The sequence below is a fragment of the Cetorhinus maximus genome, chromosome 14 (assembly GCF_964194155.1).
Source record: "Cetorhinus maximus chromosome 14, sCetMax3.hap1.1, whole genome shotgun sequence".
NCBI lineage: Eukaryota > Metazoa > Chordata > Chondrichthyes > Lamniformes > Cetorhinidae > Cetorhinus > Cetorhinus maximus.
In genome coordinates, this window is record NC_135892.1 from 96,463,917 (window position 1) to 96,477,738 (window position 13,822).

A 13,822-nucleotide genomic window follows, 5' to 3' on the forward strand; every position below is an offset into this window, starting at 1 on the left:
CATCGTCATCTTTGAGAACCTTATCACCCTCATCACCATCGACATCCTCTTTCTCGCAGGAGGCCTCCAGTTCCTCCATCCCCTCCTCAGCCAACTCCTCACTCCATTGCAACGCCAGGCTGTGAAGGGCACAGCAGGTGACGACAATGTGTGACACCCCTATGGACTATATTACAGGGCTCACGTCAGCCTGGGCGGACAATCCGGTGGAGCGGGGGGATGATTCTGACAGGCTGGCCTTACAATGATATGCAGATGTATTACAAAGAGGTTCCTAACATCTGAAGGCGGGAAACATGGTCCTCCATCGACGGGTGAGCGGATGATCGCAAATTGATTTCACGACGTCGTGAAACCAATTTCTGATCTTCTCGTCATATTGTCCGTTCACATTGGCAAGCGACAGCGGGCACAGACAATTCCGTCCTAGTCTTTTTCCACAAGTTGGTTTGTTCATAAGACAGCTCTTCAGTGCAATCGACTTCCTCGTATCTCCCACGCCAGAGTGTTCCAGCTATATCTATTTATATCATTTTATGGGAGAACCAATGCTCATCAACTGTTTTAACTAGCTTGTAATTGCTATGTGTCAGGAAGATATAATAATTTTAATAATGTTATTGGAATTTATTGTAAAATAGAGGTACATGTGTCTGTGTGTGTGAGACTTAATTAGATTAAAGGCAGCTGGTCTGAAGGCTTTGATGTAAACATGGTAAACATGGGGCAAGTTTAGAACATAAGGTTTAAAAGGACATTGGATTTTTAAATAAACCAGACTAGATTGTTTTCAAAGGAGGGGGTGAAATGTGTCACCTAGCCAGGTGAAGTTTAGAAACAGTGGGTCTATTTTTCCCAAAGATTACAAGTAAAACTTAGTGCTATGAAAGATTTTTATTATCAGACAGGCTAAGTCCAAAGACATAGTGAAACAATGGGAATTTGAATTCAAAGGGGAAAATATGTATAAAGGAGTGAAGGCTGTGTATAAAGGTAAGCATTGTTAAGATCTAACAAGTATGAAAAGCCTTCAGCATCCATGTCTCAAGCTGCTGTTTTCAAAGGACTGAAGTTAAGAAACCTCACTTTGAATTCAACTGGTTCAGGGTATCATGTTTCTTTGCCTGGGTCTTTTAAAATCTGTGTGTTTTACTGTTGCCTTAACGAAACTGTAACTGGGAGTTAAATTAATTAGGGGATTTAGAAGTTATTATAGTAGTACTTTGTAGACGTATGTGTGTGCTTAAAAATCATTTTTCTTGTTAATAAATGTTTAATCTAGTTTTGTAAAAACCTATAAGACTTGGTGGTCTTACTACTACTGAATTCAAGGCACGTATCTTGAAACTTACACAAATTGCAAAACAAGCTGTGACACTTGTTTCAAATTTCCCTTTGGGATTTGAACAACTCAGCATTTACCATTGGCTGTGTCATAAACTATGCAATTTAATTACTGATACATTGACAGATTCCCCTCTTTCCTTTTTAAATGAAAGCTTTTGAAAAATTAAGGAACATTCTTTTTGAAACAAAAAGAAGGAAATAAAGCCACGTATTCATAGATCCCACATTTCCTTCAGGAACTATGTATATTTATAAACAATTGTAAAGCAAAAAAGAATATATATATAGGTTTTTAGTTTCGTCATTATAACATAAGGTGCCTCTTTTCCAATATATTTAGTAATTTCTTGCAGCAGGCATTCCTTTTCGTAAAACAGTCTGGTAGTTTGGTGACATGTGTCAATACATTGTATCTTAGAAATCTCTCTTCTCTCTAACATTTCTTTTATGCCAGCTAGGTCTATTTTTAGAAAAGCAAAATACGGCGGATGCTGGAAATCTGAAACAGAAACAGAAAATGCTGGAAAAGCTCAGCAGGTCTAACAGCATCTGTGCAGAGAGAAACAAGTTAACGTTTTGAGTCTGTATGACCCTTCTTCAGAGGTCTACTTTTAGCCTCTTTTCAGCGACACTTTTCATCGAATGACCATTATCCCAAAGAGACCGGTTGCAACATAACATTCTATGGGCAAACTTTTCTCACGTTGCCCCTTATATAATATTTCTGCCAGTATGCTGGATAAGTAAACCCCCATATCTATCACGTATACTAATGCCAGCATTTCAGCAGCTAAAGTGCTCTTCACTATCCTTTTTATTTTCTTGGCCTCCCAAGCCAGCGAGCAACGTTTATCATTTTTTCCTACCAAGACTATGATAAACCCTGCTATGCTAAAACACCCATCTGGAATGGGAGCATGTGAAGCATTGCTGAAAATGATCAGCCTTACATCCGCTGGTCCACCCATGGCTGGAAACTTGAGTGTGCATCTTTCTGAATTTAATTTCTTTAAGGTTTTATTTGCTGTCACAGCTTCCCCAACCGTGGCATGTCTTGTCATAGCACTCAGGTCCAACACGTCATAACTAGCGTCAGGTCTCATCTGAGTGCACCACCAGTTCAACTGCCCAACCAAACTTCTCAATTCTCCTGGTTCTTCCCTGGAAGTGGGATCCTCTTTTTGTGAGGGTCTAACCCGATTTATAGGGATGCGATTAACATTTTCTAGATAAGATTGTTGATTCAATGTTACTCCTGATTTGTTCTGCTTAACGTCTAAACCTATGTATTTAAAGGCCCCTGAAGCCTGACTGCCAACATGGAAGTCCTTCTTTATCTTCTTGATTACCCATTGCTCAAATTCTACAAAGCTTTCCCACGGGAAATTATTAACATGTACGATAAAGATTCCTGCTAGTTTCTCCTTAAGGTACCGGTAGAACATGGCAGGGTCTGCCTTTAACGGAATGCAACCTGTTTTCAACAGGACAGACCTCACGGAAAAATACCATACTGTTGATGCATCATTCAACCCATAAACACACTTATTCAATTTCCACAGCTTTCCTTCTACATCACCAGCTTCTTTAGGCAGTTTCAAAAAACTTTCCCTTTGAAACTTCTCCCCCTGCAAACATGCAGCCTTTATATCAATAGATTTATACTCCCAGGAATATGATGCTAAAATAGCTTAAAAAATCTTCAAACTCACTTTCCCCACAGTAGGTGAGTCCACCCTGACATCCTGATCCCTGAGTATTTCTTCAAAACCTCAGATTACTAATCTCATTTTAGCCTTGTACATGCCATCTGGAAGTACCTTTTCAGTACTGATCCACCTGTGAGATAGGGCTGACTGTCCCCTGTTAGGTATTTCAGTATATACCCCAAATTCCTTCCAACTTTCCAATTCTTTCTGTTTGGCTTCCTTTATCAGCTTATTTTGTAATTTATTAGCAGCTACTAAAACCTCTCGGTCATAAGGACTTCTACTTCTATTAACATTCTTAGCTTGTTCTATAGTCCTCATTCTTGTCTAGCTACAACCTCTACTCACATTCCTCTCTCTTTCTGGACCAATGCTATATGATCTGTCTCTCATGCGAGCAGAATCCCGTTCGCAAGTGCGTGATTTTTTTCTGGTGTCACGGCCACTTTATGGTCCACTGTCACAACTCATACTGCGCTTTCTGAGCTTCCACATCTTCACCAATCCATGGGTCTTATCTCTGGTCCTTAATCCTGCACATTTAGCCAATGTTTGTATTTACCAGTGACCTTTCCTGCTCACTCTATGATGGTGGCATCCCTCCACACACTGGCCCCTTCTGACATGTATTTTGCCTTTGTTCCTACTTTGGGTAGTGAATTTGGATGAATAGTGTTATCCTGTACCTCAGTGTTACTTTGCTCATCATCTGTGGACCCTGTATCTGCCATAGTCTGCTCCTCATAATTGCCCGATGTATGTGTGCATGTGAAGTGCATGGTGCCTCTTTGCTTTCCATATCCTGTTCAGAACCTGTAAAGGTATAGTCAGTGCCAATTCACCTCAAACAATGTACCCCAACAGTTTGATTGCTGTGTTACACAAGTACTACTTTTCCATCACTTCCTACCACCTTGTCAGGTCCTTTCCACTCTTTCCAGCCTTCCCTTTTATAATATACCATGCTTCCTTATCCAAACTGTATTCCTGATGGTTTTATGCGGTGCCTTAGGGCTTGCCGAATTTTCTCTGAACCCTCACCTTTAATGAAAGCTTTTCTGCCCACATGCAAAGCGTTCAGATGAGTAGAAAAATGTGGAGCTAATACTCATCCCTTCTAGAGCAGGAGGAGCATCTGTTAACACCGAAGGCAACTTAGGATTTCTTCTGCACACCAGCTGGTATGGACTGTGCTCTACAACCATTTGCAATGAGTTCTTTGTGTGCACTGCCCATGCTAGTGCCATTTGCAATTTGCAATCTGGTTGGTCAGCCAATACTTTAGGTAACATATCGTCTATCACCACACGGTTTCTCTCATAAAGACCATTGCTAAGCGGGCTGTCAGTTGCATTGTGCATAACTCTGATGTTCAAATTTTCACACGTCTCAAAATTCCTCATTGGTGAATTACCCAACATTATCTGTCAGGAATTTCGTTGGTGTTCCTAATCCTGTTCCCACCCATTTCTCCATGACCTTATTGACAATGGTACATTTGTTCTTACTATGTATTACAGTGGATAGGGTAAATCTGGTTGCCATATCTATGCAGTGTAGTAAAAAAAATACCCCTATCATTGTCCCAAACTTTTAAGTCCATTGCCACTGCGCCATTAAATTCTCTGGCTGCAAGCTCACAACAGGTCGCAGTGGTGTCTTGCGATATTTAATACAAATTTCACACTGAGCAGCGATTTTCTCAGTAAGGTCATCGTACCCTTTAACAACCATTCCAGCATCTCACAGTAAAGTTTTCAGTTTCTGTGATGCCGAATGTGCAAACTGTCTATGTAACTTCCAAATAATCTTTTTGTCCACCAGCTTCTTATTCCCAGAAGTTAATAAAACTTCATGAACTTTTTGATGAGAAATATCTGGCTTCCTTAGTCACAGGCAGTGATGGCCTGATCGAGTAAAATGTAGATTGACATTTTTTCTGAACTCAGCTGCTCCATCATTCTTCATGCCTAGCGTCATCTAAGCCTTTTTCATCACAGATCGACTTAACAATAGCGGTATCTTGCTAGAAACCACATCAGTACTGATGAACAGACCGATCCCTGCTGTCTTACAAGGTAGGACTACCCTTTGGGAGGATGTTAGTGTGTTATCATCTCCAAACCAGGTAGAGCTTTCATACTCCTTGACCTTCTGCTGGTCTGCCTCATTGAGAGACTCCAGGTAGTAGTTAAGCCAATCCATCTGTAGAAGTACATTCATCAAATGTGTGTTCACCAGGAGTTTTAGATCAGCAACAAGAGAATTATAAACCCACAGTCACTCAGTAGTGCAGAATTTAAGTTTTGTACTTTGTACTTTTGTACTTTGAATGTACTTTGATGAATGTACACTGTAGAAGTGCAACCACTGTTCAGTACTGCACAGTTGAAGGAATCAACCATCAAGATACTCATCACTGGATTCAAACTTTCAGTGACCAACACAATTACATCATGGCAGTCAACATCATCATTTTCAGCCTTTAAAAAATCCGTCTCGTGAGTTACATCAAAAACACAATTCTTTCGCTGTGGGCAATTCATCACGTAATGATACTGAGGATCACACTGATAACACCGATTAGCCATTCCCTGTGCATTTTTTATGTTTAAACGCCTACGGTCACCATCCCAGACCTGCTTTTTGTCTCTCTTCTCAAATTGACTAAAGTTACGACCATTTTAAGACTGCCTATCAGTAACCCAGTCCTTGTAATGGAATCTTCATCTAATATTTGATCGATCTCAAAAACTGGCCACCACAGAATCTTCCATCCTTTGTTTCGCAGCATAGTTGTTCATATTTGTTAATAAAGTGGCTGGGAATGACTGTTTTCCCAGAAACTTTTTTTAGAGCAGAAGCCATTTTGCCTAGGAGAGAGTCTTTTCTCCCAGAATTGAACACCCATCAACATTAAAAGTCTATTAACACGAGAGATGTGTGCACAAACGAGTAACTTAAATGCCAATACAGACTCCAGGATTTCAAGTTCAAATTTCTTCAATCTCTTACACCATTTATCAAAATCCATAATCTATTCCTCCATGGACTGATCATCTGTTTTCTTAAATCTACCAAAGGTTGACCATGCTTCATAAGCTTCCAATAAATCATCCTTTTTGTAAAACTTATCCAGAAACTATAACATAAGGTCCAATCCCACTTCATGACCCAAATCATTCAAGTCCCATTCTGAAAATACTTTACTCCTAATCTTATTTTTTTCTGGTGGTGCTAACGCCAAAGCCACACCTAGCTTCTTTCAGGGTATGGAAGTAACCCAGGTCCACATCTCAACTTCAGCCTTACATTGCTGATATGGTTCAGACTCAGAAAAAAATCGGTGGATAGTCAAAGCTTGTGATTTTGCACCGTCCTTCCGCCAATCCGTAACTTAAATTGTCAGCAGCAGTAAGCTTTTCTTCCCTCAGAGGATTGAGACAAAAAGCTTGATATACAGCAATCAATCATCAAAGCTTGAGGTTCATCCTCTGTTACCATGTTACTCACAATAACTGCTTGTCATGCAAGAACAAGTCCAAAGCTCATCTTTTTCCACAATTTGGTTTATTCATAAGGTAGCGCTTCAGTGTAACATACTTCGTAGTATCTCAGCACCAGAATGTTCCAGCTGTATCTATTTATACTGTTTTGATGGGAGAATCAAAGCCCATTGCCTGTTTTAACTAGTAATTGTCTTTAACAATGTAATTGCGATGCAATGCAATTACTGATACATTGACAAGCAACACCCCCTCATTCACTCTCATGCCCCCTCCATGCCAACTCATGCCTCCCCACCTATCTCCACTGGCCCCTCATACCCTCCATGCCAACGTAAGACACTTCCATGCTCAATCATCCAGTATACATTCTACACAGAACCAATGAACTCTATAATAACAATGGCTTGTGTGGAGCTGCTTAAGAAATTAATAACTTTCTTTAAAAAACTGCTGTTGTTACAGCCCTAAAAATGTGTCAATCAACTTGACATTTAAATAACAGATGCTATAAGCACTCAGCACTTCTCTATCTTGTGTGAATAAGCAGAGCCATTGACAAAAGTGATCACATAAAAAATGGATTATGACATCATACTGCTGTCAATCATCTCCTAAATTGTGTCAACAAACTCACACACATAATCCTTTTATGAGATTCTGGGCTTTCAGACAAGCATGCATGCATGATGAGTCATGGAGAAGCTGGCCCGACTCCACAAAAACTGCGGGATGTTAGGAGATGCCTACGCCTGCCATAGGGACAGCTAGGTTGGGAGTTCAGGGTGTGGGTTTACCAACCGTACCCTTACACAGCCCCAATTGGGGGAGGGAACCTGGAATCGGGCCCCTGCCGCCATTTTTAAACGACTCCAGAGTCCTTACGACTCCACAAAAATCTGTCTCATTCTGCCTGACTGTTTATTACGTTATGAATAGTTCCTGCATTTATGACAAGGACAAGCTCACCTGTGCATGGGGAAATGTAAATGGTTGAGATAAGTTCTTTTACTATGGGAGCAAAACAATCAGTTCCTACCGTGGTAAATTATAGAGTGGTGCCATCCGGAAGCAGGCCACAACTGCCCGTTTACGTTGCTTCGACAACAGCTTGTGCCAGACAGCTTTTTTAGATCTCTGGGGATGTTCAACCTAAAGCATTAAGTAAAAATGCAAAACTCAATCTTACCATTACAACTGTGTGACCAATTTTAACGAAAATGGTTCAGTCACCTTCAACTTTAGCCAAGTCTTGAATGGATCCTCATCATGCCCAAAATAATGAAATTGTACATGAGTGACTAGTATTTTAAGGCTTCAAGCTGTAGTGCATTTGAAATCACACTGTGAGACATTGACATATATGTGACATTTTGTGTGTTGATATGAAATTACTTTCTTAGCTATTGCAATAAACAGAGGGGTTAGGCCATTAGAGCAGCAGCTTTAAAACGGCCTCAGCAATATGGAATTTAGACCTTTTAGGCTTTTCGGTCACTGAAATGGAGTTTGAAAGGTTAACTTCTAGAAATGTACAGAATAGTAAATGTTGTGGAAAGTTTAATCCAGAGCATGTTAAACCATGGGAATAGGACAAGGAGACATAAACTGGGATTTTGCAGCCCCACTGCAGCATGGTCCCCCGCGGCGGATGCGGCAAACCATTGAAACGTCCGTTGACTTCGGCGGGGCCAGAAGATTCCGGCCATAGATTCAAACTAGTAAAAGGAAATTTTCGGACTGCCATCAGGAAATTATTCTGATCAAATCCAGAACCCTGATTTTAACTTGGGGCATGCATGCATCTCAGGGGGCGACAAGTTTACATGGCCACACCATCGGGAAACCTGGGCTACTGTAATCAATGGACCTCACTACAATCAGATTTTACCAACCTGCAGTGGAGGCCAGCAGGTAGGAAAGGATAATTCCACAAAAGAAGGTTTCCATTGGGTATCTAAGGTATGTGCTTTGCTGTGGTTTGGGGGGGGAATGAGGGAGTGCCGTGGTGAGGAGAAACTCAGGAAGGGATCACAATTAGGGAAAAGGAGAAGTAGAGAACAGCAGAGGCACAAGGCTTCCTTATGGCATGACGTGCACTCCTACTCTTCCCGGGCCTCAACAAGACAGTGAAATACTAAATTTATTTACCTTCTTGACACTTTCCTGGGCCTGGGTCTACTCCTGAATGGTGCCAGGTTTCCCTGGCAAAGCCAGCACCAATCCCCAAACATGCAGCTGCACATTAAAATGTCATTGAGGCCTGAATGATATCATCGCCGTTAACTTTTGCATTTCGGTAAGACCCATGTCTGCCTGGGGCAAATGGCACGTGACAGGAAGTGGAGGTGGATGCCACTGAGCCGAATGCGACTCCCATTTTAATCCTGCCCTCCCCCCACCTTGGCACTCCCTGCTCATATTAGGAATTGCGGATTGAAGTTGAATCTTAGTAATGTAATTCTGGACAGAGTAGTGGATGTGCAAACCTTGCAATAATTTAAGAAACAACTAGATGCAGCAATGGGTGGAGTATAGGGTCATTTCAGGTTGATGAACGAAGATGGGCTGAATGGTCTTCCTCATCCATCAGCAATGCAGCATACAGAATGTAATAATAGATGCACCTGATGGATTCAACGACTTTATGTGTCTCACAAAACTATAATAATTTTCATAATATTATTGTGGGTTATTGTAAAGTAGGTTTATGGGTGTGAGTGTAGCTGGTTCTGTCTGTGAGATTTAATTAAATTAGAGTCAGATAGGCTGCAAGCTTGAAATTATCAAAGGAAGTTAGGGGTAAAAGGCATTTGAAATGCTAATGAGTAAACATGGATGAGGTCCTGGCATGTAGCGTGTGAAGGAAATTTGCATTTTTAGATAAGTGAAGGAGTTGTTTGGGTTTCAAAGGGATGGTAGGATGTTTAGAACTAACAAGATAAATAGGGCAAGGTTATTATGTTTATTTTTCCCAAAAGTTACTGACCATATTGGCAACATGAAAAATTTTTATATTATGGGAAAAGTGAAGTTCTAAAGGCATAAAGAACAAAAGAATTTACAGATTAAAGAGAGAGAGAGACATATATAAAAAAGGAAGGTGATGTTGGGGGGGGCATGTAAGATCTAACAGGAGTTTGTGAAACAGTCTTGGGGAAACTTCCAGCCATGTTTGCAAAAGTCTGCTGTGTCCAGTAACTAAAGTTGGAGAAAAGCCTTTGGAATGCCACTGTCAAATGGGTGCTGTGTAAATCTGCTGGCTTGCTATTTAAACTTAAAATCTATTTTGAGTTGTTGCCTTAAAGGGGGTATGTATTTGGGAGTCAGTTTAATTAGGAATTTTGGGATTTGTTATAATGTTAAGTAACTGTAATCTTATGTTTGTGCTTGAAAACTTCTCTTTTGTTAATAAACGTTTTAATTTAGTTTTTAAAATCTCTACAGGTGTTATTGGACTCATTACTTCTGAATTCAGTGCCCAGATCTTTTCGTAATAAATACAAATTGCAAAACCGTTGTGATAGCGTGGCCAAGTTTCCCTTGTGGATTTGGTCCACCTGGCACATATCATCTGCCACGTATCACCTGCCACGTCATAATAATGAGGTAATTACGCTCTGAAGATTGCTGTATTTCCTATTCCTGATAAACCTGTTGCAATTTCCAAGCAATCCTGGAAATATAAAACCAAAGTCATTGCCTCTTTCAGGTGGGCACCTCGTTAAAGCATGCAAATTGGGGTTCTATAATGTACATAGGATCCAGATGCAATAGAAGCACACAAACATGCAGAGCCATGTGCCGTGCATGTTTCACTCACTGGTACCCAGCATGTGGAAGTTTAACCAGTCGTCTTTAAAGGAACCACTGCAGGTCCCACAAAACTCTTCCCAGCTGCTGTCAGCTCCTCCTTTGTATCCCCTTCCTGTGATTGCCACCCAGCCCAACCCCCCACTTAACCTCTATCTTTAAGCTCAGTTCCACAGAGGTTCTGTGCATTCGAACTATAATTATTTATCTTAAAATAAAAAAACACAGACCTGCTCTAAGTGGAAGACCACGTTGGCAATATCCAGCACACGTACCACCGTTTTCTCTGGATCAGACGTATCTTCACTCCTGTTGGGTAGATCTTTGTAAAGTGCCATCTGCCACCTAATGGCAGGATCTTCCAACTGTAGGAAGGGAGAAGTGTCAGTGATATACACAACAGCATTCACAATGCAAAACAAATTCTTTTGGTATATCTGTTTTATTAAAGCTCATACTAAACCTAAATGCAGTATCTCCAACCAAACAGATGAATAAATGTTTTCAATTACTACTCTATTGCACTACTCACCCCATTGCTGTTAAAATCTAGCCACTTCTGGAGTTTGAAGGGTGACGTTTTGAGCAAATTCTGAATATTATCTGAACACTGAGATCAAATTAAAGCCTTACATTTGCTCTATAACATTCATAACTTTTCATAGTGTATATAGTTTCACAAAAATGAAAACAGTGTTAATGTCAAAGCAAAGCTGAAAAGACATTAAATGATTGACGACTACGAGGAACCACTATATCACCACAGCAGAACACTACAGTCATGTCATTATAGAAAGCAGGATATGAAAAAATAATGAAATCCTGGGAATGATCACAAAGCAGCCAAAGCTCAAGATCTTCAGATAACATAAAAAAACGAAAGGAAAATCCAAATGGCATAAAATGGTTTTAGAATCTTGGGTTAGGATTAAGATTACAGCATTGAGACCATTGCCATTTTCTCCTTCTTTATCATCTTGTATTGTTCAATTTAAACCGGTGATTTTATTCCAGACTGGAGGTTTTTTTTGCGCAGGTCCAGATTTTGCGATGGTAATGATGATGAAGTGGTCTGTGTTTGCCATCATTACCCTCTTAAATCTTTGAAACCGAAAGCAACTTTAGGAGTCTGCATATGTGCAGAATAATACAGAAATGCAGAAACTGCTGTCAGTGATTCTAAACTACTCCAGAGGTTGTGCTATTGAGGTCCCCGAGAGTGACATCCCCAAGCAATCTGAATTGGTGAAAGCTTCCACTTTTATGCTGTTAGTCTCGCTGTCAAAAACCCTTGTAAAAGCTTTATCTAGTTGCATGAGGTGTAACTGGGTTTTTAATATGTACTAAGTTCATAATTACTGCTGAAAAGATAAGTTTATATTTGTGGAATATCAAATTTCTCCATTATGATTTTTAAAAATGCACCAAGTTTTAAAATAATATTTTCCAAAATTTGTTCATAATATTTTAGCTTTAATCTCATTCCAATCATAATAATTTATTTTGCTACCTGAAATGTTAAATTTAAAAAATGAGATTCAGTCCCTTTAACTTCCTGAGTTGCTGCCTGTGAGAATACTTCAATGTCATTGGCTGCTTAGCCTGCTTGCTGACACTATGGCTACTGGTTGCCTGGAGATCCCCATGATTTGGCACTAGGTTTGAAGTGCCATCAGGAAAGGGGAAGTCTACACTACAGAGTTGGTTGGGTCTCGGCGAGCAGCTTTCTTTAGGGTCAGTGGCAAGCGCCATTGCTTCTCCACTGACTGCAAAATCCAGCCCATTATTTTGGGCACTGATGCTCCCTCTGTATGTGCCATTGATAGCCAATGATGGCCACACTGAAATGTTAACAGCTGTGACGTATTTGCTGCCGGTTAACGGAAGGTCATTAGGTGATTAATGTCCAGGAAATTGCACTCTAGGTATTTATATTAAAAAAGCGGCTTATTTAGAAGTTTTCTGTCAAACTTACCGGAGAACTTCGTATATATTAAAGCTCAATCATATAATGCATTCACTTAAGTTATAGATAGTATCACTAAACTCATATCTACACAATGTATACGTTACATAAGATAAAGCACTAAAACCATTGGAAACACAGAAAGCAAATTCCTGTAAATTTGACATATTTTTAAGGCTATCCTGGAAGAAATATTCTGATTGAATAATATCAATTTACACACAATATGAATGTAAGAGAATCAAAAAGGTATCCTGCGGTATAAGTGGCTTCTTATCCAAATCTGAGGTGTTGTTCTCACAGCACTGCAGACCAATTATATACAAAACAATATCAATCCATTCACATCTGAACTTCAAATAATACATTTTCTAACATTAAAATATAAATTGTGACAGCACATTCTACAATGGCAAGTCCTTTTATAAACATACACAAAAAGCACAGTTCTATTGAAAAATAAATTTAGCAATAGAACATCAACACCCCACAGAAGATTAGCATCTCCTTTTATTAATAACCAAAGCAAATTATTCAGACTTACATGACAGCCCTGTGTATCTAGAAACAGCTTGTAGCACCCAAGCAAACCATGCATAGTAATAGTCTCTTCCACTTTCAGGCCTTGCCTGGGTTTAATAAACAACATCCCAAAATGCTCTGACTGGGTGTCTCTTCATGGGCGTGTGTTCAAACAAAGAGGTTTTTTTTTTTGAGTGCTGAGAAAGAAGCTGGTTGACTTCTGAGAATAATGCCCAGTGAGCAGAGTGTTTTTGCATGGTCAAGCTTTTATAAATATAATGGCTGTCAAATTTGGACCTGAGTTATTGAGTCTTGAGATGGATTTGGAAGGTTTGTTCTGCATCCATTTCAGAACTATGTCTCTTCAGAAGTCCCTTGAAATAAAAGGCTCGATACTGAAAGGCAGCATGCAGGCGTGCGGGAAGAGAGAGACAGACGTGTGAAATGAGCAGATAAAAGATCATATAACGAAACAGTGACTGTAATGAAACTTGTACATATTTCATGCTTGAGCATAGCAGTGCAATCAATAGAGAGCAATTTCACAAATACACATAAAACAGCAATTGCTTAGCAAGTGGACAGTAACACCAGGAACCTACTTTCCCCTGAAGGTGAAGATTATTGCGAATTATTTCTCTAACTTCATCTTCTGTGTCTTTCTGTTTTAAGAAGGAAAAATAATTAAGTTTCAGCAAATTACCTTCAAAAGACCCACAACATCATGTAACCCTCTCATAATGCATCTAATAAATAACAACAAGGACGCTTTGTAGAGCAGCAATGTTGTATTTTCCAGCAATGTCTTAAAATTAATTTTCCAAAATATTTGTACGAGATGTTTTGGATCATTGAGAGTTTCTCAGGTCCAATTATTTCTGAGGCACAATACATGAATTGTCAGTGTGGCAGTCTCCCTCAGGTATTTGTACAACTCTATTAACAACAGGAGTGAGTAG

The 13,822-nt window shown here is 39.8% G+C and overlaps 1 protein-coding gene across 1 annotated transcript in view; it reads right to left on the minus strand.

The window, feature by feature from the left end:
- Positions 1-13,822, minus strand: part of ryr2a (ryanodine receptor 2a (cardiac)) — a 794,383-nt gene that overhangs the window by 133,919 nt on the left and 646,642 nt on the right. Inside the window, exons 72-74 of the mRNA XM_078557297.1 lie at positions 13,466-13,525; positions 10,606-10,740; positions 7,602-7,714 (exon numbers count right to left, since the gene is read on the minus strand). Of these exons, the coding sequence (XP_078413423.1) occupies positions 7,602-7,714; positions 10,606-10,740; positions 13,466-13,525 (308 nt within the window). The remainder of the gene's footprint in view (positions 1-7,601; positions 7,715-10,605; positions 10,741-13,465; positions 13,526-13,822) is intronic.